This window comes from Habropoda laboriosa, unplaced genomic scaffold (genome assembly GCF_001263275.1).
Source record: "Habropoda laboriosa isolate 0110345459 unplaced genomic scaffold, ASM126327v1 scaffold87, whole genome shotgun sequence".
NCBI classification, from domain to species: domain Eukaryota; kingdom Metazoa; phylum Arthropoda; class Insecta; order Hymenoptera; family Apidae; genus Habropoda; species Habropoda laboriosa.
The window spans coordinates 1,024,174-1,050,223 of record NW_017100209.1 but is presented as its reverse complement, the minus strand read 5'-3'; the positions used below and the strand labels follow the sequence as shown (position 1 = coordinate 1,050,223).

The window sequence follows — 26,050 nt, the reverse complement described above, 5'->3', positions numbered from 1 at the left end:
CGTTTCGTCTTTTGTATGCAACGCAAGTTTCCAAGATAACTTCTTTCCTACTGTCTACCATTCCATCATAATAAATTATTAAACTCGGAGCAAGGAAACTTTTGTTGCACACTGTGTAATGCATTTGCTTTCGTAAATAAATAAATAAATATTTCTATTTTGAAGTATTTTTCTTCTTTCTGACTGCAACAAAGATTCTGGGATTAAAGGGTTAAATTGAAGATGAAAGAATGCTTCTTTTCTCTCTGAAAGCTCTGTTCGAAAGTTTGTTACATCTTATTTGACGAGATAAAGAATCGAATTTCCACGTGTCTTAACGTCCAACCACTGGAAACGTCTGCAAAATGGTACTCACTTTGAATTGCGACCAGAAACTGGTGGGCCACTGCCAGGCGTAGTCGTCGTCCGCAGAACTGGCACTGCTGCTGGCATGGCTTTGTGTGTCCAACCACAGCGTACGACCTTCGTCTTCCTTCACTGTAAATCATCGACACAATGAAAGGGCTAGACAAGCTTCGAACGTATCTTCCTTCCCTCAACGTTTACCAGCTCGAAACGTCACATCGCAAGAGAAATAAAAGGAAAAACTACCGTGCTCGTTTTTTCAATTCATACAAAGATCGTGTTAAAGGGGAAAGAAGAATAGAAGATTGCATTCTACCCTCAATTTATATGCAAAAATGGTACCACAAAAAATTTCCTTCTACTTTCAGTTTTAATTGTATTCAAATAAAACAGAACCATGGAAATGTGAACTTTTATGAATGAAAAGTGAAATGGTACCACAAAAAATTTCCTTCTACTTTCAGTTTTAATTGTATTCAAATAAAACAGAACCATGGATATGTGAATTTTTATAAATGAAAAGTGTTCATGAATTACCTCAATTATATTCAAAATAAAAGTCACAAGCTTCTAGGTTTGAATTACAACGGTACCAAAATGGTGAACTTAAATTCCACAGAAATTAGGGTTGAATGTGTTTAGCAAAAATTGCAAAAATTTTCAAAACCAAAATTAAACCTTGGAAATATGAACTTTCATGAATGAAAAGTATTCCTAAATCATCTCAATTATAGTCAAAATAAAAGTCACAAGCTTCTAGGTTTGATTTACAACGGTGAACCAAAATGGTGAACTTAAATTCCACAGAAATTAGGGTTGAATGTACTTCGCAAAAAATGCAAAAATTTTCATCTAGTACATCGAATCGTGTGAAATACAAGGATAGCAAATATTCAACGACCATTCCTATCGAACAGTTTCTCGATTCTCTAACATTCGACCTTTGCTTGCTCGCGACGGGAGGAACGAAAGAATCATCCCCCTCGGCCCGACACACTTCTTGGCTAGCTAAAAAAATCCCCGTGTTATTGCTCGCGCGTCCATTTATAAACCGTTAATCAATCGACGCCGGAGGAACTATTCGGCCGAGCGAGATATCACGTATCTCGAGGAACGCGCTATTCGCTGATTACAGACTACAATGATTCGCATTCATTGCGAACCACGACGAGACTCGAGCTTAGGGAACACGTGTTTATTTCGCGGCGAACGAACACGTTATGTCACGAACAGGCCTGGCGAATTATTTCTCCATTTGTTTACTTTTTCTTTTGGACGATTTTAGGCCACGAGCCTGTCACTACTTTCTGTGAGAATTTGGAGGATTCTTTTGAGGAGAATGTAACGTTGTAACGAGGTCAGTTGTAGGATTTTGTGTATTGATACTTTTGTTCAATTTTTCAAATGTATTTTTTATTTGTTGAAGTTCTTTCGGTGGGGAATTTTGAAACTGCGATTCAGTGTTGTGTGAATATTGACAAGGACGAGATTGAAAGCGTTAATGTTTATTCTGTTGGTATTTGTTCTTGTTAAAATTCAATTTTTAGACTTAATTTAATTGAACGCAATTGTGTTCTACTTTGGATTGATATTTATAATTGATTTGTACTTTACTAATAAAACAGAAAAGTTTGTAACAGACTTATTTTTCGAATTGATATTCCCAATGAAAAACCATGTCAATAAAAAGTACAATCTCTAATTCGTTCACATTTTACCATTGACTAACATCCCTCCAATATTGAAAACGAAACCGCTGAATCGATAAAACAAAAAAGTATTCTGTATAAAAAGATGAAATCTCGAATAACATTCGTTACAATCAACTTCCACTATACAAAATCATTGTTTTCCTCAAAAAATTCTTCTTCCTCAAACCCGTAAACATCCTTCAGATAATTCATCTTCGATCTGAAACCATTTGATCAGAAAATCCCAGAAAATTCTAAAAAATGAAATTCCCAACAACAATCACTATACGAAACCATAATTTCTCCGAAAAATATTCCTTCATTGAACCCACGGAAATTTTTCCGATAATTCTTCATCGATCCCAAACCAATTAATCGAAAAATCCCAGAAAATTCTAAAAAATGAAATTCCCAACAACAATCACTATACGAAACCATAATTTCTCCGAAAAATATTCCTTCATTGAACCCACGGAAATTTTTCCGATAATTCTTCATCGATCCCAAACCAATTAATCGAAAAATCCCAGAAAATTCTAAAAAATTAAATTCCCAACAACAATCATAATTTCCTCCAAAAAATTCTCTTTCATCGAACTGTGGCGACCGCCACGGGGAGGCCACGCACTTAGGCCTGGCGACTCTTGGCCCTCGAGGCGAAGAATCGAGATATGTTTTTCTAAACATCTCCGAGTTTCTTCGTCCTCGAGGACAAGAGTATTGCCCGCGCCTCCACGCTTTCTGGGACTTTCCCAGGGAAAAGGGGCTACTTAAGGGAGCCCCGAAAAAGGCACGAGGCCTTTTGTGGTAGAGCTTCTCTGCACGCGCATCATATAGTTTACATTTGAAATTAGTTTAAGCATTACGTTTAAATAAATATATTTTTGTTACCCACTTTACCGAATAATCATTTGCACCACGTCACTTCCAAAGAACCAACGACAATCCTTTACATAATTTATCATCGATCCCAAAACCAATTAATCGAAAAATGCCAGAAAATTCTAAAAAATTAAATTCCCAACAACAATCACTATACGAAACCATAATTTCCCGAAAAAATTCTCTTTCATCGAACCAATGACAATCCTTTACATAATTTATCATCGATCCCAAAACCAATTAATCGAAAAATCCCAGAAAATTCTAAAAAATGAAATTCCCAACAACAATCACTATACGAAACCATAATTTCCCCAAAAAATTCTCTTTCATCGAACCAACGAAAATCCTTCAGACAATTCACCATCTCTCCCAAACCAGTTGATCAGAAGATCCCAAAGATCCCGAAAATCAAAAAATTCTCCTTCACCAAACCCACGGAATCTCTCCACATAATTCATCTCTCCGAACCCGATCTCCAATACCAAAAATCGTCTCGTATACACGTTGACCCACAAACACCCTGTATATACGCGCTCGCGTGTGTGTACGTGTATGTATATACGTGTGTGTCGTTCACGAGGCCGATCCCCGAGTTTTAAGCGGCTGAACCGGAACCGCAACTATTCCAGCTCGATGTATCCGCGATAGTCCCTAGGCGTGCAGACCGGTCGAGAGCACTATGCAATACCGTTGTGGCTGATGTGGTGCTCGTGATAATGGATCAGATGGTCGCAGAGCGGATGCTGGCTGGGATTATACTCCGGACGAAGTTCCGGCGGGCAGTCAGGTCCCTGTCTCGCGTTCCTCGCCGCGGCCACGATACGCTCCCGAACCTCATCTGGCCCCTTTATTTGCTCCACTGGAACAATCCGAAAGGGAACCGTGAAACCCTCCCGTAACTGTTATTGGCGAGTTAAAGTAGTTGGAGTAATTGCAACGCTTTCGATGGAACGGAAGGGAATTTTCGCGCGTGCACACGCCAACCACTCAGTGGAACTGTTTTAAGAGGAAGTTCGTTTACAATAAAATAGGGCTGTGTTTTAGCGAGGGGATTCTCTTTTTTTTTTTATTTTCTAGACGAGAGAAGGGAAGAGGATTGGAACGTTCGTTTCGTGTTTTTGGGAAATTGTGGGATACTTGATTTGTATATATTTCAATTTTTACCCATTTCTACTTGTGCTAATTTTGAATACTCTTTCTTGTTAGCAAAAGTTTCCAGTCAATTCTGTATAGTAGTTTTGAACGATGATCGATATAACTTTTAATTACAAGATTAGTAATTGGTTACGAAGATTCGTGAAAAAAATGGATATTTTTGCCAACACTCTCAGCATGGTTGATATAATAAGATCACAAGCTGAGTGATAAGAAACAGAAAGTGAAGAAATAAAATTCAAAAATATCTTCCATCATAAAACGTCTTCCGTATCATTTCTAAGGACAAATAAGTAATGAAAATGTGATAAAAAAAATTGCCAGGTCTCAGGTAGAGCACTGCAAAGTATCCGCGCTGAAAGTGTTCAAGTTATTTGCAAACGAGCATAATTTGCCCAAGATAGTCCGGTGAATTGAAATATATCAAAGATTTTGCTATTTCTAAAAAGGCAGTTCAGAGTGGCGTTCAGTTTCGTTACTCACGTATAAAATCAGCGGGGTTATAGTGCGGCAGCAGCGTAAGTCCTATCGTGGAGAAAAACCTGCCGATGTTCGCTGTGGGTCCATAATACGCCACTTGGCCGTGACTCAACAGCAGGATCTTGCTGAAACTGTGGAACATCCTGGAACTGGGCTGGTGCACTGTCACCACGATGCTCTTGCCCTCTTGTTCCGCGTATTTCTTCAGTCGTGAAATCAGCGCTTGTGCCGAATGCGAGTCCAGCCCGCTCGTTGGTTCCTGAACAACATCCTCCTCGTTAATCTCCTTTCCCTTCCTTTTTTCTATACTTTCTTCAGGAGTAAGAATTTGGAGAATTTTTATTCCCTTGGCGCAGATATTCTTTTCGAATTTACTTCGAGTTTAAAATTTAACATCGAAGCTTTGATTTTTAAATTCAATATGGAAGCTTTGATTTTTAAATCAAATATTGAAACGTTGATTTTTAAATTTCATTCGAATTTAGAATTGAGATTTTTGAAAATCTCAAGTATTAGGAAAACTCTTCAGATTCGCAAATCAAAAATTAAAATTGATTCAACGTTAAAACACACTCATGATCGAGTGTGTCTACTGTATATCAGTATTTCTGCCTTCGGGACTGTAATTTATCTCGAGGAAAAATTGGCAGAAAATTTGAAAACTGCGCCAAGACAGCGATATCGCCGGTTGACGCCATAATCAATAATACTAAAGAGCTTACGTCGAGCAACATCAGCGACGGATTGGTGAGCAGCTCGCAGGCTATGCTTGTCCTCTTCTTCTCACCGCCGGACAGTCCTCGTTTCGTGTAATCCCCGATAACTGCAAAGCGGAGGGAAAGAAAAAGAGGATGAAAGAAACTGCAGTTGCACAGGTAGCCATATACAGGGTGTTCACCTTGTTTCCTCGTGAACGATAAATTTATCGAAAAATTAAAAACGAATACTCAATAATTCTCACACTTTTCTAACACTGGAACTGGGCAAAAGTATCAAATTTCTCTACTGTCGATTAAAAAAAGAAATGATCCAAACTACGTAAAATTTCTGTCTAGTTTCTTCTTACATTTAGCATCGAGGAGAAAAACGCCGGAGGATAATACCGGGGACACCCTGTATATGAAGGCGAATCTTTAGCCTGCCATTATCTCTCGTTCGCAATTAATTAACGCTAATTGGCGGACGTAGCCGCGATCATCCGGCGACGGAGGTGGATACCTTAATTCGCGCGCAAAAGATACGATGACGAGCAGGCCGGTTAAAAATACGCCGCTCGAAATAATTGGGATGCAAGGTGCGCGATATTTTAAAAGCTTCGCCCTGCTCTGCACTGGGTGTCTCGATTTAATCGACTGATAAGTACCGTTCAGAGAGATATCGATGCAGAGGACGTTGTGCGCACGATTTGGAGAACCTTAAAGGCGTTCGAAATTTCGAAATTTTCTGTGCAATTTTTGGGACGAAAATTGGTACGATAGAAAAGTTGAGAATTTTCAGTGTCTTTTTCTGTGCAAATTTTAACAAAGACTTTGAAACAGGGTTTGCAATACGAGTGTCTCAAATACAAATAATTCTTTTAATGGTCATTTTTGTTACCTGAATGTTTCTTAAAAATCAATTGTTTACTTAAAATTCAAAAGAAAGAGCTCGCAGAGCATAATGATAGCTAACCCGATCTTCTTCTCTTTTTCTCCATTATAATTACTTCGTCCAGTGCATTTTACTACACATTCCTCAAATCTTATTCACGCTACATTCAACACACCAGCCACAAAAATGTCCATAGAAAGTAACAGCAACAAATTCCATAAAAATCCCCCGAAAAATCAGAACACAAGCCAAATCAACGCTAATTCAACGTATCACCCCGAAAATTGACAAAATACCAAACTACACAGATTCGTTGGTTCCACGATTTTATCACGGAACAATCGAATTTCTCCAGGTTCTTAATAACGTTTCCGTTATCGCGGCTGTTTTCATCGCGAGTGCCATCGAAATTCGATATGAACGCGAGTTTTCTGGATTAACGTGCAGAACGGAATCAATGAAAATTCTCGTTCCACACCTCTTTTGGAGATAGCAGGGTGGAGGAGGGAGAAAAAAATAAAATTGTTTCATCCGTCTGGTCGCGTTGCCGATCAAACGATTCGAAATTGGATTACGGGACGCGACAAACCTGTGGCATTTCCTGTGTTCGAAAAAGTTCAGCCCGGAATTGATCGGTCGGGGTCCGATTAAACGGGGAAAAATTGATCGGTGGTTCATCAATGACGATACGCGTCGGTCAAACGACGCGTCTAAAAATGGAGAAATAAATAACAGAGAGAGAAAAGAAAGCAGATGAGAGAGATGGAGGGAGGAAAATGCTTCTTTTTTTTTTTTTGCATCGTTATACAAAACAATGCGCGTGTCGGATAAAAACGCTGTTCTCGTTATAGTGATTCGAGATCGCTTTTCTGCAACCTTCCGTTCTTTCCTTTTTTTTTTTCTGTTTTGTTTCATTTATCCGGTAATGTGGAACGGGGGAAAACACCGTTCCTCGTATTTTCGCGTTCGTTTTTTGCAACACGAGAGATTGATTCCTTTTCCACTGGGAAATGTTTCGTGTTTTTCTATGTTCGAAGTACGGTTTGAATTTTTCGATCATGCGGAAAAGTGATGGAAACAATTTTGCGAGGGTACGAAAGAAGGATTTTCAGTTTGAATTGCTTCTTCTTCTTTTATCGACGAGGAAGAATTGTTAAAGGGCTAAAAAATTTTTATGGCTGAGTGGGACGAAGAATTTTTGAAATGTGTTAAATTGAACGTATTGTATATTATTCTCTTACTTTAAATGGAGTGGTAAAAATTGATTTTTTTTTTAGGTTTTCATAATTTCGAGTTTCCCTCTTGAGAAACATTTAACCACTATGTTGCGTTGATTTCTGTGTTTCAACCGGCCATTTACACGGGAATTATGCACACACTGATTTTCAACCGGCCATTTACACGGGAATTATGCACACACTGATTTCCATGAAACATGGTAGCTATTTAAATAGAAAATCGATAAATATTTGACTCGTGTCACACCGTTTGCACAGATTTCCAAGAGCTGATGAAATATTTAAATTGCATTTTTCCTTCCTCTCCGTAAGTAAAACTATGCGCCGTTCGTTTATTCTGCAACTCACTTTACGAGCCAAAAAAATCATACGAGAAATTACATTAAAATAGAAACCATTAGTTTCCTGAAATTTGTAACCTAATTTCAGTTAATACACATCTTCCATTAAAATCCACAAATTTCCCAGAAACCAAATAAACAAATACACCGAAATCTGAAACTTGCAGTTTAATTTCAATTACTTCTAAAGATCCCAATTTTTCTCAGACAATAACAAACTTGCAAAATCCCCAAATTTCACAGAAACCAAATAAACAAATACACCAAAATCTGAAACTTGCAGTTTAATTTCAATTACTTCTAAAGAGCCCAATTTTTCTCAGAATATAAGAAACTTAGAATAAACCACTCAGAGATCCCAAATTTCCCCAAAACTAAAGAAAAGAAAAAAAAAAGCAACGAACGTACCAGACGAAATTTTTACTTTTGATCATTTCGCAAACCGTTCATTATCCCCCGATCGAGAAACCAAATCGAACGATCGATTTTCACCAAAGAGCGGTGGAAACTTTCATGGAAACCGGGCACGAATCGAGTAAATCCTCGTGAACGCGACTTCAAAGCGTTTTCATACGGATCGTTGCAACGATCGAGAGAAATCCGGCGTATATACCGATAACAAACGATTTCGTCCGGTTTTATAGCGAGAGGTGAATGAGTTACGATCGCGGAAATCGTCAATCAAAATCGCGGCAACAACGACGAGTACGACGACGGGGAGGATGCGCCGTCTCTGTGGCCCGTTTCTTACCGGTGGAAGTCGTAAATCGTTAACGGGCTCCTCCGTCCAGCGTCTATAAACAAATTACAGCGAATTTACGCGCACGATCGTCCCAGTTCTCGCGATCCCCTGACAGACACGATCTTTGATCTTCGAGCTGGATCGAACGGAGATCGGGGAAGATTGAATTTCTTCCGAGGATCTGGATAGGGAATTTGGAGAAATTCCTGGCGGTACAGTATTTTCTGCCGTATGGATTTGTACTGCAACGATTTGGAGATATACCTGAGGAGTAGTCTCTGACTCTGAGTACAGTGATTTTGTTTATTTATTTTCTGGGTCTAATTTCAAGCAATTTTGTCTGCGACAATAATTTTCAAATATTAGACTATTAATATTGTCTGTAACAAAATTTCTCTGACTCTGAGTTTAGAAATTTTATTTATTTATTTTTTGTCTAATTTTAAGAAATTTTCAAGCCTGGATTTTTAGTTTAATAATTTATTGCAATGGAATGGAAGATAATAAAAAGGAAAGTGTGATATGTGTGTGAGTGTAATAAAAATTGTTTCAATTAAAAAGGAAAATATCAAATTATGTAAATTGAAGGTTTTTGCAACCCGAGTCTATGAACTTTTGATATACGCTACATTTAAGGTAACTGGAATGATTTAACGACAGTGGAAGGAACGTTTTTCAACGGATAAATACTAGAGTAAGAAACTTTTTAGTATCTTTTCGTGTCTAACTTTGAAAATGTAAAAATTGCAAAAGTTAAACGGGGAAGTTCTCTGAAACATCTGAAAAGCCAGGGAACGTTACGAATTACAAACGACAGGATATGCAAATCTGTAATTGAATTATTCTCGTTTGTAAATCTCATTCGTTATTTAAATGTCGATATATTATTGCGTGCGGTAACGTTACGTAATTAAATATGCCGCACGCGGCAACCGCATTATTAATTCTCCTTTCGTTATATAAATGTTGAAGCTTGGCAGAAATTGGGGAATGCGTGTGTATATTCGTTGTGAAATCACACATTTAGTTGCAGAAAATTGCAACGGTGCAGCAGCGGGCAGTTTTAATCCAGTAATTTAAATATACACTGGAACTGTAACTTGAACATTTACGATGCTCATAATTATAGCACTAAAATCTCGATTGGTCCGACGTCTATATACGTGTGACTAAATCTGACCACTGAATAACAGCCATTATAATAAATATTCTACATAAAAATTGCATAAACCACGTACTAACAAATTTCTTAAATTGAACTTGCTTCCTTCGTCACACACTGTCCCCGACTTCGTTGCTGCAAATTTTCACAATAGCGAATAAAATTTATCAACCAAATAAGTTCTTGTGAAATAACAAAATAAAAATTATCAGGATATCCTCTGACATGAAATAAATTTCAAACACGGTCCACTATAAAAAGCCCTTTCGTTTATCACATAGAACAAATAAAGAAAAGAATAATGGGAAAAAGGGCAAAAAAAAGAATAAACGGGGCAGAGAAAGAAATTTTTTAAAATGGGGAACAAGGGCAGAAAAATAATATAAAAATAATGGGGAAAAGGGGGAAAAAATACACAAGTGGAAAAATAAAAGGCAGAAAATCCCCATAAAACGAGACACCGCGGTGTTGAAAAGCAGGCCGCCACGTACTGGCCCCGCTACGCGTTAGCTTGGCACGATCCATCGATCGCGTTCGATCTATACTCACTGGTATCTTGGCAGGCCGCGAGGTCGAGGACCTCGATGATATGATCCACGCACTGCATCTTCTGGGAGTGCGAGAACGTGTCCGGAAGCCTGAGCCTCGCCTGGTACTGTAACCAACGAATAACAGGAATAACATTAAGAGAAATACATAAAAACGGAATGGGAAGAGGAGAAAATTATCTGTCGACGATATGAAATCACTCAGGCTTCATTCTGGTTTCCTGCGGTTCGGTAGATTTCTTTTGGCAGATCTGTCTCGGTCTTCAACCCTTCGAGCACTAGCTTTTACATTTTGCGCCAAAGTATTGTAGCAGTGTGCTTAATTTGCACGTCTGATTTTCGCATTTGAACGCATTAACTGCGATCTGATTGAACAGAAGGGTGCGATTTTTGCAAACGTGCAAAATTTCAGTGATCGAAGGGTTAATTATTCCGTTGGCTCCGTTTGAACCGAGAGATTTAAATAGATAAGACGTTTCACGAGAAACAAGGCTCTTAAGGAACAACTATCTTCGTTTCCTATTTAAATTTGAATTAATATCTTTTAACCAAGAGAAGAAGCAATTTTAGCAGACTAAAATGGTGGAATAATAAGAAAACGGAATCTCTATAGTGTCACTACGATTCGACGTGACTAATTAAGGGTTAAAAGTGCTCCCGAGGAAGTTTCACGAAGACACCAGATGACACAATTTCTATCCATTGAAAAATGGCACCTTCCCGATACGCCATAGAAACTGTATCCCATTTGCAATGAAAAAACTAAACGGAGAAAGGTGACCGGACGAGAGGAAAGAGACAATGGGAAGAAGGGAATAGAAAGGAGTATAAGGATGAATGTTGCGGAAGAGACGAGGGCCGCCATTTTACCGAAGCCGCCACCATGGCCCCGTTTACGCATTAAACAGCAATGTAAGCAAAAGCCGGCGGCGTGGACGTGCATTTCCGTTTCGTAACATCCAGGCCACTTTGTGTCTATTATTACCATCTGACACGTACCCCCGGGGATGCACCGGTCCGCTCGTAATCGTGATCGTTAAATCAATTACGATAAAGCGTCGCAGCCGCCTTTTGTATTAATCTTTCTATCAGAATACTCAAGAATTGTATTCATAAGATTTATTATAACTATATTCTTTTTTAATTATTCAATAAATTCAATAATATTTTATATTATACTTACATTTCATATATTAATAATTTTATGAATCCGAGGAGTACTCCCTCGGATACGCTATGATATTTTAATAAAAACATGTTGAACATACTTCTTAATTCTTACATTAATTTACTTAACTTATATTTATTTAATAAAAGAAGTATTTATAAATCTAAGTTAATAGAAAATTATATTTCTATAATATATTTTCAAAATATACACTTATTCAAGCTCATTAACTAAAAATTAATAACTTTATCTCAATAAATATAAGATAAAGGCAAACAAAAAAAAAATAAAAAATAACTTAATGTAAAAATTTCATTTAATACAATAAAAGGATATTCAATAACTTGCCTGCCTAGCCAAGTCAACATAATAAAATTATTAATAAAAAACCAATATAATAATTGCCTTAATGGATAAAACTTATTTGATTTAATACAATTATTATACAATGGCATAACATACAAAATTAAAATTGATATTAACAAAGCTATAACCCCTCCCAATTTATTAGGAATAGCCCGTAAAATTGAATAAGCAAATAAAAAATACCACTCAGGTTTAATATGAGCCGGAGTCATTATACTATTGGCAATTTTAAAATTATCAGGATCTCCTAAATAGTAAGGAAATTGACAAATTAAAAATATAAAAAACAATAAAATTAAAACAAATATTAATATATCTTTAATAGTAAAATAAGGATGAAAATAAATTTTATAGACATTTCTATTATAACCCATTGGATTTGATGAACCAGTTAAATGCAATGAAAAAATATGTATAACAACTAACAAAAAAATAACTAAAGGTAAAATAAAATGCAACGAAAAAAACCGATTTAACGTAGCATTACTAATTGAAAATCCACCTCAAATCCATTCAACTAATATCTCACCCAAATAAGGAATAGCCGATAATAAATTTGTAATAACCGTAGCACCCCAAAATGATATTTGACCTCAAGGCAAAACATAGCCTAAAAAAGCAGTAGCTATTGATAAAAACATAATAGTTACCCCAATTATCCAAACATGAATCAACTTAAATGATTGATAATAAATATTACGACTAATATGAATATACATTATTATAAAATAAAACGAAGCACCATTTATATGAATTAAACGAATTAACCACCCAGAATTTACATCTTTTATAATATGAATAACACTTAAAAAAGCATAATCAACATTAGGACAATAATGTATAGACAATAATAAACCTGAAACAATTTGAATTATCAAAAATACACCCAGTATAGAACCAAAATTTCACCAAATATTAATATTTAAAGGAGTCGGAAGCATTAGAACAGAATACAAAAATATATTTACATATTTATTTTTATTTAATAAACTATAAAACTTTATTGACATTAAAATTAATTAATATTTACGTAAGGGTTTATTACTATAACATATAGAAAAAGACAAAATCAAAATAAAAAACAAAAATAACATCAAAACAAAATAAAAAGAAAAATTAGAATCCAGAAAAATAAAATAAAAAGAATCGTAATAATTACTCCAAGAAACATCAAAATAATCAATTATTAATACATACGAAAAATTATTGTAAAATAAATATATAATTCCAAACAAAAATGGATACAAATACAAATAAGACATTAAATTACGACCTCAAACCCTATTTTCCAAATTAACAAAATAAGAAAAAACAACTATTAAACCTCTAACAAAAACAATCAAAACAAGCATAGAATATATAGAATTTTTAGTTAAAATATATAAATAATCTTTTATAAAAATGGAAAAAAATAAGAAAAACATAAGATTAAGAGAAGAAGATACAAATTAACGAATTTTCGAGTTTCAATCGAACGAAGAGAATTTTTACTATTCTAGAATGAACATCAGGAGATTGCAGAGAAGTTTTATCGAAAAACTGATAGATATTAACAACTGAAAATTCATTCGAATTAATGAATTTTCGAATTTATATCGAACGAAGAGGATTTTTACTATTACAGAATTGACATCAGAGGACTGTAGAGAAATTTTATCGAGAAATCGAGTATTAAATTAGCGTATCGCAATTTGAAATATGTTTAGGACGATTTTTAATTGACACAGTTCTAAGAATACATAGAATCGATAGCGTGCGGCCATAACCGTATCTGACTCATATTTCTGCTCGATTGGAAGCCTGGAATCGGACGTTCGACGCGTCAACGACGGGTCTTTTAAAATTCTATTATGCGGCTGATTAATAGTTCCACTTAATCATCCGACGAAAGAATGCGCAACTATATAAAACGGCTGATAATAGCTTTCGACGCGGTTGGTTAACTTAAATCAATGTAAAGCAGCCAATTAAACGGCCCATTGTTTCCTAGCCACCTATTTGAAATTCCGCTCGAACGAAACCATTAAACAGCTTAATGAAAGGAAATTCGATTCTCGTCTCTCGACGAGTCGATTTCGTAGCCTCGCGCGCGCTTTATCGCTCCGGGAGTTTACACGGTAATCGTGATTGAAAGGCTCGCACCTTATTGCCGGGGCTATTGTAATGAAAACGTTTCGATTCATGCTCCGGTGTTCGTATGAAAATTAACTTGAAAGTACAGAGAAATTCCGTCGAAACTGTTCCGTTTGTATCTTAAGAAATACAGCTTTAGTGTGGAAAAATTCGAATTGGAAAATACAGGGTGCTTTAGAAAAGGATATGTTAACATTCACGTGGAAGTAACTTTCTTTTTCTAGAAAAATAGATTTGACAATATATCGTATTAAAGATATATTTTGTTATATTCCGCGGCTCGCGATTCCTTGCGTTGGTTTATTATATTCAATAGGTACGCGGTAGGAGAGCCTGACGGAAACTGGGGCGAAATAAGGGAGCTATTCTGCGCGTAGTACTATTCGACTTTATTAGACAGTTCGGTGACGTTCGGTGCGTGAAGACCACTAGACAAAAATCTGCTGTTTCGACGGAAAAGGTTTCTAGATATAGGTTCGGTAAGTACGAGAGTAGGGGTTGGTCTCAGAGGTCAATGTAGGGAGAGGCGGTGAGGTCTAGGTTCAGCGATGAGTAAAGGATGATGTGGAGGTCTAGGTTTCGGGGTGACTAACGTTAGGATGATGCGGATTTGTTTACAGTTAAGGAAAGGAGGCAGGATGACTAAAAATTAATGAAAGATAGGAGAGAGGTATACGACAATTTATACATGAGCCACTTAGAAGTGAAAATGATTAACTGCACTTTTTGCAATTCTTCCAATTTTAGTATCAAAGCACACAGAGAATAAAAAGGATTAATTAAATTTGATTTTATGGATAACATTTTTTTGAAGCACCCTGCACGATATTAACCCCTTAACGCACAGTTTTTTTGAAAAAAACCGGCCAAAAAAAATCAATTTTTTTAATGTAAAAAAAACAAACTTTAGAACATTGTTTTGGCAAAAAAATAAAAAAAATCCACTTTTCTTTTAGTGGACAATTTCGATATACTGCGCTTTTGTTCCATGGAAAAAGGCTATATTTTATTTTCGAATAAATAAGTATTATAGCTTACAATCCTATGTAAATGATAAATATCAATAACACGATTCTTTTTCTTAGCTTTCACATTGTTATTTTCAATTCTCGAATATATTCGAGTGTGAAAAATTATAGCAGCATCAAATACAACGCCGCTCGAATTATCTCGAGTGTGCACAGTTTGGCCTGTTTAGCGCGCTCGAATTAACTCGAGCGTGCAAGTTAAGGGGTTAAACTGGTACATTATTTGCATCCCTTGTGAGGATATTTTAGAATTTGTAGATTGTAATATACTTTGTGCACTGTAGAAGATAAAGTCGGTTACAACAAAGCTGCCAGGTGGAAATTATCCAATTTCACATTAAAAATGCAACTTGGTTGCACCAATTTGTAGTGTAATTTCAGTACAGTTTCTTTAATCCGATTTTCATCGATCCGCCAGAGCGTGAATCGTAACGTTTCCGTTACAACAAAGTGTGTGTTTCTTAATCGCGATTAAACACTTGTTCACTCGCGAGTAAACCTTTAAGAAAGAAACCGAAAAAAGAAGTAAAAGTTCTCTTCGCGAAAAATGTGCGATGGACCGCGTTAAACTTATCCGGAAAGTGTTTTGAAACAGCGAGATAAGAGAAATGACGCGTTTTGCAAGAAAATAAATGCAGGTCACTATCACCTCCGCAAAACTTATTTTCTTCGTGACTCCTAGTTTCACGCTATTTTCAATAAGATCAAGCGATTAACGTATATTACAGACCTCCTCCTCGACAGTTAGCCACAAAGCACACTATTGACAATGTATAAATAAATCAAAAAAGTCCCTTTCGATCACGTTTTCCATTCTCTCCTCCGATAGAACAGCGCGAAGATTTCGAGTCGCGACGTGTGCACGCGGCTTAAGGGAGATCTCGCCGCGCGGTCGACACACCCTGGATGGACGTGCCATTTTCTCGACGGGCCTCCAGAGTCCGTTACACAAGAGGATCCGTTATGCGGAGAGAGAAAGTGGCGGCCGACGATATTTCGCCGCGGCGTGTAGCGGTCGTCTCTCGGCCAGCAGGAAACTGGACGAATGTGTGCTCCAGAACGGAGGACGACCGTGAGCGTCATCTCCGCCGCGATGGCTACTCTCCTCGTGATACGGTCGACGACGTGTCGGCCATCATGTTCGACGCGGTGAAAAGGGAAAGTGAGACGCCCTGAACGCGATTCGTGGAACGCAGCTTCGACGGATGCGTTCGAGAGAAGAGAAAATATGTGCTCGATGGCGGATCGAATATGACGACGGTGGGTTTCTGTGGAAGGGAGGCGACAATATGGCCGGTACGCGGGAGGGAGAATGGCCGTTTCGAGAAACAGACTCTCCGGAAAATTTCAAGTGAAAAAGTGAACTTCGTACTTTGAGAAATGATAACCTTCTTAGGCTGCGTTGTAGAATAACGCGAGTAATAGAAATTAAACGGTAAAATGGAAAAAAGGAAGAGTTAGGTGGAAAGTTTAGGTTATAGAATGATACATCTGTCCCCCTGTCCTCAGAATACCATGTAAATCGAAATCGTGGCTTTTTGTATGAAAAACCGTGCAAATCGGGGAAAAAAGGAAATGCGCATAATTTAGTCAGTGATTGAATTAAATTCATTATTTTAAATGTAAAATAAAAATGAGAAACAAACAATATTCAGGGACAGGGTTTAGTTTCGAGCGAGCGATCGACGAAGGCGAAAATAGTTGGTCGCCAATGAAAGATCCGCGGCGGCGGCAAACTTTACGTTACAGTATGAATACTTTTTGTGTGCAAAAAAGGGGGAAATTCCGTTCATTTTTTGGTTCAGTGCCAGTGTTAACAAACGAACGGTACTAAAAAATGACTGTACAAACTTTTATTTTTAACAGTTTATATTTCTGAAAAATCGTTACTTTGAAAACCGTGTAAAAGTGAAATCGTGTAAATCGGGGGATAGGTGTATATGTAAGTAATAAAAATTGAAAAAAGGAAAAGTTAGATGGAAATTTTAGACTGTAGAATAATGTAAGTAATAAAAATTGATAAAAGGAAACGATATTATGGTTTTTCGTAAAGGATGGAAACGACGATTTTTCTTTGTGAAACGTCATTTCACGCAATATCGTATATGAAATAACGCAAATTAGTGGAAATTACGTGAAAGTACTGTGTCGCAGAAATATTCGGCCGCTCGAGAGTAACGACACGGTGACGTTTGTGGACAAAAGCGTCAGACAGGCGGAACCGGAGAACCGCGCTCGTAACAAAATCCACATCGCTTAACTGTTAAGAAAGTATCCGCGTAACAAAACAGCGCAAACAGAAACGTGGAAAGGAACAATAACGTCGAGCTGGGATAACAACGGAAAGCTCTGCGGCGCATCGCAGCTAGCTTACAAAGCCCCAAGAAAAAAATGGCAAAAATTCCCAACAAACATGTGAAAAATCTTCAAGGCGAATTTCCAAAACAAAAAAAAGTCAAACACATCTTCGCTAATTTAACCAAATATTTATTTCGCGAGCTGTTCGAACTGCACTACTCCCCGCCTGAAGGCGCGTCCGCAAGGGGAGCGCGGATGACAGAAAACGTTACGAGGAGAAAGGCAATCGGAGAAGAAATCGAGACCGTGAAGAAAACAACGCGTGACGCGACAGAGAGAAAGAGAGAGAGAGAGAGAGAGAGAGGCAGCCGCCAGTTGCTCTAGCGTATTATGCACGTATAGAAAGACCGGCGCCGAATGTTTTTGAAACACGTAAGACACGCGCTCGCTCGACGGTTCACTGACCGAGTTATGACGTCACCGTGACTCTCTCTCTCTCTCTCGTTCTTTCTTTCTTCCTTGGTCTTTCTCTCGCTTTCTTTCTCTGGCTACCACCCTCTATTTGTCACGGGGCAACTCCTGTGTCCCCCTTGCCGCGATCCAGAGGCCAACGTCCCGTTGGATCGGCTGGTTTTCCTGTGCGACACACATACACACACGTGAGTGTGTGTTCCTTATGCGCTGTCCACGTGTGCACGTTTATATGGATTCTGCGATGTTTACCCCGGGCAATTTTTTTGTGGGAATTTGTGAGTGGTTTTTTTTTTGGAATTTTAAGGTGTTTATGTGGTAGTTAGAGGGTGTTGTTGGATTAGGGGAGTTTATGGGGTTGTTCGTAGTGGTTGTTAGGCGTTCATTTTGGAAGTGTTTTTGGGTGGAGTGAGCAATACTTGAAAATTGTTTGTTCATTCTGGGATTTTTTATTTATGTAGTAAGTATGTATTAATCCTTTAATCTATGATTTTTCTTCTCACTGTTTCGGTACTGTAACAAAGGGTTAATTACATTTGGTAATCCTCAATCTTACAAATTCAAATGAAAATTAATTTTTGCTACTAATGTAACTGTTTCTGCCACGTCTTGACCAGAATCTCTGCCACGAGTATGACTCGTTAGAAGTCAAGGGGTTACAGAAGCTAACCAGTTGAAGGTTGTATTAATTTTGAATTATGCTTCACTGGGAAATTGATAATAGATACTATATAATTAACACATTCACAGTGCATCAGTTTTTCCTTCATTTTATTACCGGATAAAATTCTAACTACGCTATTTTACAAACAATTTGCACAATAAATTCACTTCCTGTACTCCAAAAAGCCAAGAAATAGAAAATTAGAGATCGCAACCTAATGAAATTAATACTAAAAGACCAAATTTTCAAATTTTGCACGGCTGTCCCTAATTCTGATTATTTAAACACGATCGAATGTCTGCGTAGAGTGAAAAGAATAGAGAAGCAGCAGTATAAAAGGATGAAAGAGCTATGCAGCAGTGATTAACCCTTTGACTACGAAAGACGCAAATATACGCCTTCTACATGTTTCGTACTACAACACCTTATTTCATTTTTTACTTTCCTCAACGAGCAAAGCCAATCACAGCCGTCTATGTCGATAATTCTGTGCGTTAACACATCCAAATCTTCGATTTTATCAAGTAAACCAGTGAATCCTAACCTGACAATCTCGTAATACCAGCAGGAAACTCGGAAAATAGCTTCGCACACAAATTGTCCTCGTTCTATCTCGAATCTATCAGCTCGAGAGTCTGCGTTCATTTTTCAAGCTGTACAGCAACACACCGCGATACAACACGTCCCTTTAAATCCGCTTGGCTCCTGGCCCGCATTCCGCGCGAGTCCAAGCGCGAGGTGTCCTCCTAATTTTCTGACGCGGGCCTACATAAATTTCGCGCGGAACTTGGCACGCGCACGTCCACCGATTTTCCCGGAAAACGAGGAAACACCGTTGCTTCCTATTTCGCCAAGCCGTTCCTCTCTCCCGCGAAAGTGTCGCCTCTTCTTCTTCGCTCGTCTAGCGCGTCTGACCAGCATCGTCTGTTTCTACTTGTGCGTCAGGTCGATTTATGGATCACGAATGCGCACGGATCGTTTGTTGTTCCTTTTGTTCGACGACTGTTCATTTCGGAAGGATAATTGGATTTTATAATGCGAAGGCGGGGGGGAGTGGAGTTAATCGAGTAATTTGACGTGAGGTATCTTGGCGTTTTGGTTTGTGGATGGGTGTCTCGGTGGTTGTGGTGTGTGAAGCGAATTGAATTCGTCGATAATTGAAATGTAATTCGTTCTTGTAAATAACGAAGGGGTTGGATGGTGGAAATTGTGACGAATTGGGGAATACCGAGAGAGTAAAATGGTGTTTTGGAAGGTGTTAATCGTTGCACGTGAAGAGACTGAATGATCTATATAATTATTTCAATTTTTGGTGCTTTGGGAGAATGATCTTCATAATTATTCCAACTTTTGATATTTCGGGAGAATGAGACTAGATGATATTCATAATTATTCCAACTTTTGATATTTTTGAAGAATGAGACTGAATGATCTATATAATTATTTGAACTTTTGAAATTTTGAAATTTCCAACTTTTGATATTTTCAGAGAATGACACTGAATGATCTACATAATTATTTCAATTTTTGATGTTTTGGAGAATGAGATTGGATGATCTCTATAATTATTCCAAATTTTGATATTTTGGGAGAATGATCTATATAATTATTTCAATTTTTGATGTTTTGGAGAATGAGATTGGATGATCTATATAATTATTCCAAATTTTGATATTTTGGGAGAATGATCTGTATAATTATTTCAATTTTTGATATTTTGGGAGAACGAGACTGGATGGCCTACCTAATTATTCCAACTTTCGATATTTCGGAGAATGAGACTGGATGATCGATATAATTATTTGAACTTTTCATATTTTGGGAGAATGATCTATATAATTATTCCAACTTTTGATACTTTGGGAGAACGAGACTGAATGATCTTCACAATTACTCCAACTTCTGATATTTTAGGAGAATTTATTTTTTCTAAAACACCGAACTTAAGTTAATTATACTAATAGAGTAGATCTACAAGCATTCTTCTCACCGAATGATACAATTTTCATTCTACAAAGCAGAACTACTTAAAACAAATTAATTGTCCGGATCTCGTGGTATCGGCTACCGTAAATTAGCCAGGTTCACTCTTAATGGAATTTTATATCAGACAAATTTATCGGTACGAAAGGTGTTTCGTTTCGCCTTTCATTAATCTACGAAATGGTCTTAGGAAAAGAAAGGGTTCACGTTCCCTCTTTTCTCTCTCTCTCTCTCTCTCCGTCGTAATGGCGTTTATGGATGCAAATTCGATGAGTTTTACGACGAGGATTGGCCTCGTTTAATGGGGGAAGCTGTTTCATCGGGTTTTATCGTTCGATGGAGTGATCGTAGGAATTTATTGGTCCGCGACATTATCAAGTGGAAGAAAACATTTCACCTTTTGCCGGTCGGCGAAGGTCGGTTTTATGGAAATTGCTCGTTTCACGAGAAAAGATTTCTCCCACGAGCACAATATTACAATCATAAAGCTCCTAGTTTTCTTCTTTTTCTCCTCTTTCTTCTTCTTTCTTTTTCTCTTGAACATAGAACGAATTGATCGTAGCCGTATCGATATTTATTTTTATGCTTCTCTCTTCTAAGGAAGAAAGAGACTGTTACCGTGAAACGAGCAATAAACGTTCGGTTAATTAAATCGATAAATTCTTTTACCGCTACTAACTCCGTCCGACTTATTTCCTTTCTTTTTCACGCAAATAAAGAGAAGGATTGCTACGTTGATCAGATGTTTCTTTTCGACGAAGTAACACTCACCTCGAGGGTCTGCCGCAACGTGAGATCGGGAAAGAAAACATCCTGCTGTTGCACGTAGCAGATTCTTCTGCGCCATCGTTTTGTCAGCCTTTCACGATTCAGCCAGATCTCACCCCCGTCCAGGCCTACGCGACCGGACAGGCAGTTCAGTAACGTCGTTTTGCCGCAACCTGCGCCAAAAAAAATGAAAATTCGCCGTTAGTGTGCGTAGAAATAGGAATTTTCAAAATTGTGTACAATTCGAAATGAAAGGAGAAAGGAGGAAAAATATTGGTTACAAAATGAACTGCTATAAGGTGACTATTGTAGAAATACAGTAATTTCAAGTAAACAATTTTTGACACATTTTTGAAAACAATTATGAAAAGGGAAAAAGGATTTGAGAAACTTTTGACACCCTATATAGACCTAAATATTCATCACACTTCTAACACCCTTATTTATTCACTCCTATACAAAATGAATTTCACGAATTTTTATATATTAGTACATTGCACTGAAATGTTACATACAGGGTGCATCAAAAAAAGTTTAACACTTATACAGAGAACTGATAATACTATTATTTTTCAACGAATTCTTGAAATCTTCTCTTTTTCTGCTTGCAAAACATTCAACATTATCTTCAAAGGGAAGAAAGGATTTCAGAAATTTTTCACACCCTATACAGACTCGAATATTCATCACACTTCTATAATAGTACACTTATATATTAGCGCACCGTACAGAAGTGCTCCAAAAAAATGTTAACAATTATACATAGGACTGATAACACACATATCACAATTCCACTAGTTTACCATTATTCTTGCAATCTTAATATGGAAAGCACCCCATATAAATTTACACATCCCACAATTTACGAAATTACCCTGAAACGATTTGTGCAAGTACAAGTCCACGTAAAAGCTCATTTACGGCACTACGTAAATTCCGAACGGATTATAAAATTAACCCGAAACATCCTAAACAATTCAGCAGATTGTAACGAACCGCTTGAAACGGTGTTTTCATTCTCAGATCCTCTAGATTCGTTCATTCAGCATAGAAGCGAAGAGACGACGGCGACGACTCTCGCCTCGGGAGCCGGAATAGTACATTTCATTCCTAGAATCGTCGTCGTACGGCGAAGATATACGACGGCGAAGTCGCGCGTTCGGTTGGAAACCCAGGCGACGTTAACGACAAACCGTGAAACGGCTGGAGCACGAATGATTTGTACTCGCGTGCTCCCGGTTGCGCGGGCTTGCGGCTTGTTAAACGAATATCAAGGGGGAACACGAAGAATCTCGCGATAAATATCGCTCGCGCGGGCCGCGATCGCTCGTTACCGGACCGCGATACGCGGTTAAACATAGAAGAGCCCCGTAGTGAATTTTCCGTGCTGGATTAGCGATAGAGAACCGACTCGATACGGCGGCGGCAACAAAAGATAGGGGAATATTTTCGATCTTCCCTTCCGTGTTTTTTTTCTAGTATTTTTCACCGGGTTTGAGTGTTCTTAGACTTAACTAATTGAGTATGCGAGGGAAGGTTCGACAAACTTGATACTTAAGTTGCGGTTTATATGGACTTATTGTCTGTGATTGGGTTCAGGCTGAAGTAAGTCTGTTGGTGAGTTAAGTTATGACTTAAGTAACTCAACAGTTGAGTTTGTGTTTCAGTAAGTTAACAGTTAAGGTAAGATTCAAATGATTCGTAGTTAATGTAAGATGTGGGTAACTTAATGGATAAGTTAAGATATAAGTTACGAGTTAAGTGACTTAATAGTCAAGCTTGAGTAATTTAACGATAGAGCTAAAATTCGAGTTGCGATTTATATTCACCCTGTCTATGATTAGGTTCAGAGTGAAGTAAGTCTGTTGGTAAGTTAAGTTACGACTTAATCACCTCGATAGTTGAGTTTGCGTTTCAATAAGTTAATAGTCAAGCTAAAATTCAAGTGATTCCTAGTTAATTTAAGAAATAATTAACTTAATGTGTAAGTTAAGTTCGAAGTAACTCAATAATCAAGTTACGACTTAAGTAAAGGCTCAAGTAATTCAACAATAGAATTAAAATTCGAGTGACCCGATGGTTCAGTACAAGGCTAAGTAACTCAACAACTCGGTTAAAATTTAAATAACTCATAGTTAAGTTAAAATTCAAATATCTCAATAGCTAAGTCCAAATTCAAGTAACTCAATACCTCAATTAGCACGTAAATTGATACCCAAGTAACTTCACACTTCATCCAAGACTCATTTAACTCAATGCATACGATTTTCATAACTCAAAAGTAAAATGCACAGTAAAAATACACTCGAGCATCTCCTCGCGTAAATTCTGAGGGAACCGTAACTGTGCAACTCCTAATTCTGACCTTCTCAATCACCGTTCACGATAAAATAAGTCCTCGTGGTTGAGTCGTCGTTGATGAACAGTTGCAAAACGCGCGTTCCCAAATAGATCTCCGAGGGGGAGGACGAGTTACGAGCAAGAAGAGCGGAGGAGGTCGCGAAATAAACGAATGACGCAAACTACCGCGAAATTGTCCAATAGAGGGGCACAGAAACCCGATCGGGTCATCAGCATTCGCGTGGATCGCGACGAAACGGTCAATTAGTCTAAACGAGGCGAACGAAGCTCCGGTCCAAAAATTGGGATGATCGTTCCACGTCGCGATAAATAAGTCACGTCACCGGCCATGGTTATCCTGTGACTTCGTTCTTCGAACGATAAACAAGAACGACGAATCTAAGTTAAGGTGGAGCGGTAACGTGTGAATTTTAGTTTGATCCTTCTGACGATTTCGTCGGTACGTTTGATGTTTGAATTACGAGAAACGTGGCGAACGTTTTTTTTATTAAAAGAATATCCATTTCTGTGAATTTTTTTTTTTTAATATTTGTCGAGTGAAAGAGACTTACTTACTTTAATTCATTATTATTGACGATTTCGAACTTGGAATAATGGGAAAATTTTAAATAATGTTTTATTAAATAAGAGAATTCAGAAAATAAGACTGAATAATGATTAAGTAATTTTATAAAATTTTTAAACAATGTTTTTCATGAAAATTTAAGAAGATCAATTCTATCAAAAGAATGAAATTGTTTTATCAAAATTCATTTATCTATCCCATAAATCTTGCACCCAAACGAAACAAATAAAACAACCCAAGTACACTCTATATATATCCATTTATTCATAACAGCCTCCCGGACCCACTCTAATCCCCCCTAAAGAAAATTTCTCGATGAACTCGTGTCCAATGGAAATTCACCCCAACATCCCCCGACGAAAGAAACGCATCGCCGTAGAAGCCTCTGTACTTTATCTCTCGATCAATCTCTGTGCAAAATCAATTCTGCCAAGACAGAAGAAGAGAAACGAGTGGAGTAAGTGGCCCAATCCCCTTCGTGCAACCAATCTGTCGCGAAATTGAAGGATTACTACCGTGGATCAGGTGGATATAGGGAGAGAAATTCTTAACACGTTTACCGTCCGTTCATCCACATGTGACTCGGGACAGTTTGGGCAGAAAGAAGTTTAGAAATAATTGAATTAACAGAGTTGTTACTTAACCTTTGGGTGTTTAAGTGACACACTTTAGGCCCTTTAAATTTTTAATTAATCTCAATGTAAAAATTTAAGGAATTTTCTTTTTTGGAAATATTGACTTCCAAGTTAGAGGCAAGATAATTGAGAAATTTTAAATAATAAAGTCAGTGAAATTTTCTATTTTCGGGGATTTTCACTCCCAAATGTAAATCAAGGAAATTGGGAAATTTTAAATAATTGAAGCCAGTGGCATTTTCTATTCTTGGGGATTTTCACTCCCAAATGCAAATCAAGGAAATTGGGAAATTTTAAATAATTAAAGCCAGTGACTTCAAGATTTTCACTTCCAAATGGAATTCAAGAAAATTGGGAAACTTTAAATAACTAAACTCAGTGAAATTTTCTATTTTTCGAGATTTTCACTTCCAAATGCAAATCAAGAAAATTGGGAAATTTTAAATAACTAAACTCAGTGAAATTTTCTATTTTTCAAGATTTTCACTTCCAAATGGAAGTCAAGCAAATTGGGAAACTTTAAATAACTAAACTCAGTGAAATTTTCTATTTTTCGAGATTTTCACTTCCAAATGCAAATCAAGAAAATTGGGAAATTTTAAATAACTAAACTCAGTGAAATTTTCTATTTTTCAAGATTTTCACTTCCAAATGGAATTCAAGAAAATTGGGAAACTTTAAATAACTAAACTCGGTGCAATTTTCTGTCTTTAGAGATTTCGACTGCCAAATGGAAATCATCGAAAAATTTCCCAAGTTTCAAAGGGTTAATACTAATCAATACCGAGAATTCTTTACCTGAAGGGCCCATGACGGCCAAAAGTTCGCCGGGTTTAACAACGCCCGAGACTTCTCGGAGGAGAACTCGTTTCTCCTTGACCACCTGCAACCCCCGGAAGATTAGCTGCACCGGACGGGAATCCAGCGGGTACACCAACTGCAACGCTGAGCTTTCCACTCTGAAACAGACGAATTAAAGGTTTCGATTGAAATTCCCTGCTTTCATCAACGTCCTCTTGATTGGACCCCGCCAACTTTTATCTTCTTTACTGTTTTTCTCTTTTGTGTTGGAAGATTGGTAGGATACTTCTTTCAAGGGTTTTTAGGCTTTGACTGTTGATGAGACTCGAAGGGAATCAGGTTTCAAAGAGGTTCTTTTAATTGCTAAGATCTTTGTTACCTCCGTATTACTTCCTTTATGAAGAATTAATTTGTTTTTTTTTTTTTTCAATGTTTTGTGCGTGGTTTTTAAATGCACTCCAACGGTTTTTCGGAGCAACGTGGGATACGACGCGGAAAGGACATTCTGGAAATAGCCGTCGAGCAAGACGGACGCCGGAAATCTTAAGAAGCGCTTAGAAATAAAGAATAAGTTATTTTTGGGATACCGCACTATCCGGATATTAGTTCTTTGTTGTCGAGTGTTTCTTACA

At 37.4% G+C, this 26,050-nt stretch overlaps 1 protein-coding gene across 1 annotated transcript in view; it reads right to left on the bottom strand.

Annotated features, from left to right (window-relative positions):
* The window catches only part of LOC108570703 (ABC transporter G family member 22), a 36,629-nt gene extending 11,109 nt beyond the window's left edge, over positions 1-25,520 (bottom strand). Inside the window, exons 1-7 of the mRNA XM_017932600.1 lie at positions 25,416-25,520; positions 21,060-21,229; positions 10,179-10,284; positions 5,279-5,379; positions 4,560-4,815; positions 3,610-3,780; positions 356-477 (exon numbers count right to left, since the gene is read on the bottom strand). Coding sequence (XP_017788089.1) covers positions 356-477; positions 3,610-3,780; positions 4,560-4,815; positions 5,279-5,379; positions 10,179-10,284; positions 21,060-21,229; positions 25,416-25,428 — 939 coding nt within the window. The 5' untranslated portion in view covers positions 25,429-25,520. The remainder of the gene's footprint in view (positions 1-355; positions 478-3,609; positions 3,781-4,559; positions 4,816-5,278; positions 5,380-10,178; positions 10,285-21,059; positions 21,230-25,415) is intronic.
* Between the last annotated feature and the right edge of the window lie 530 nt (positions 25,521-26,050).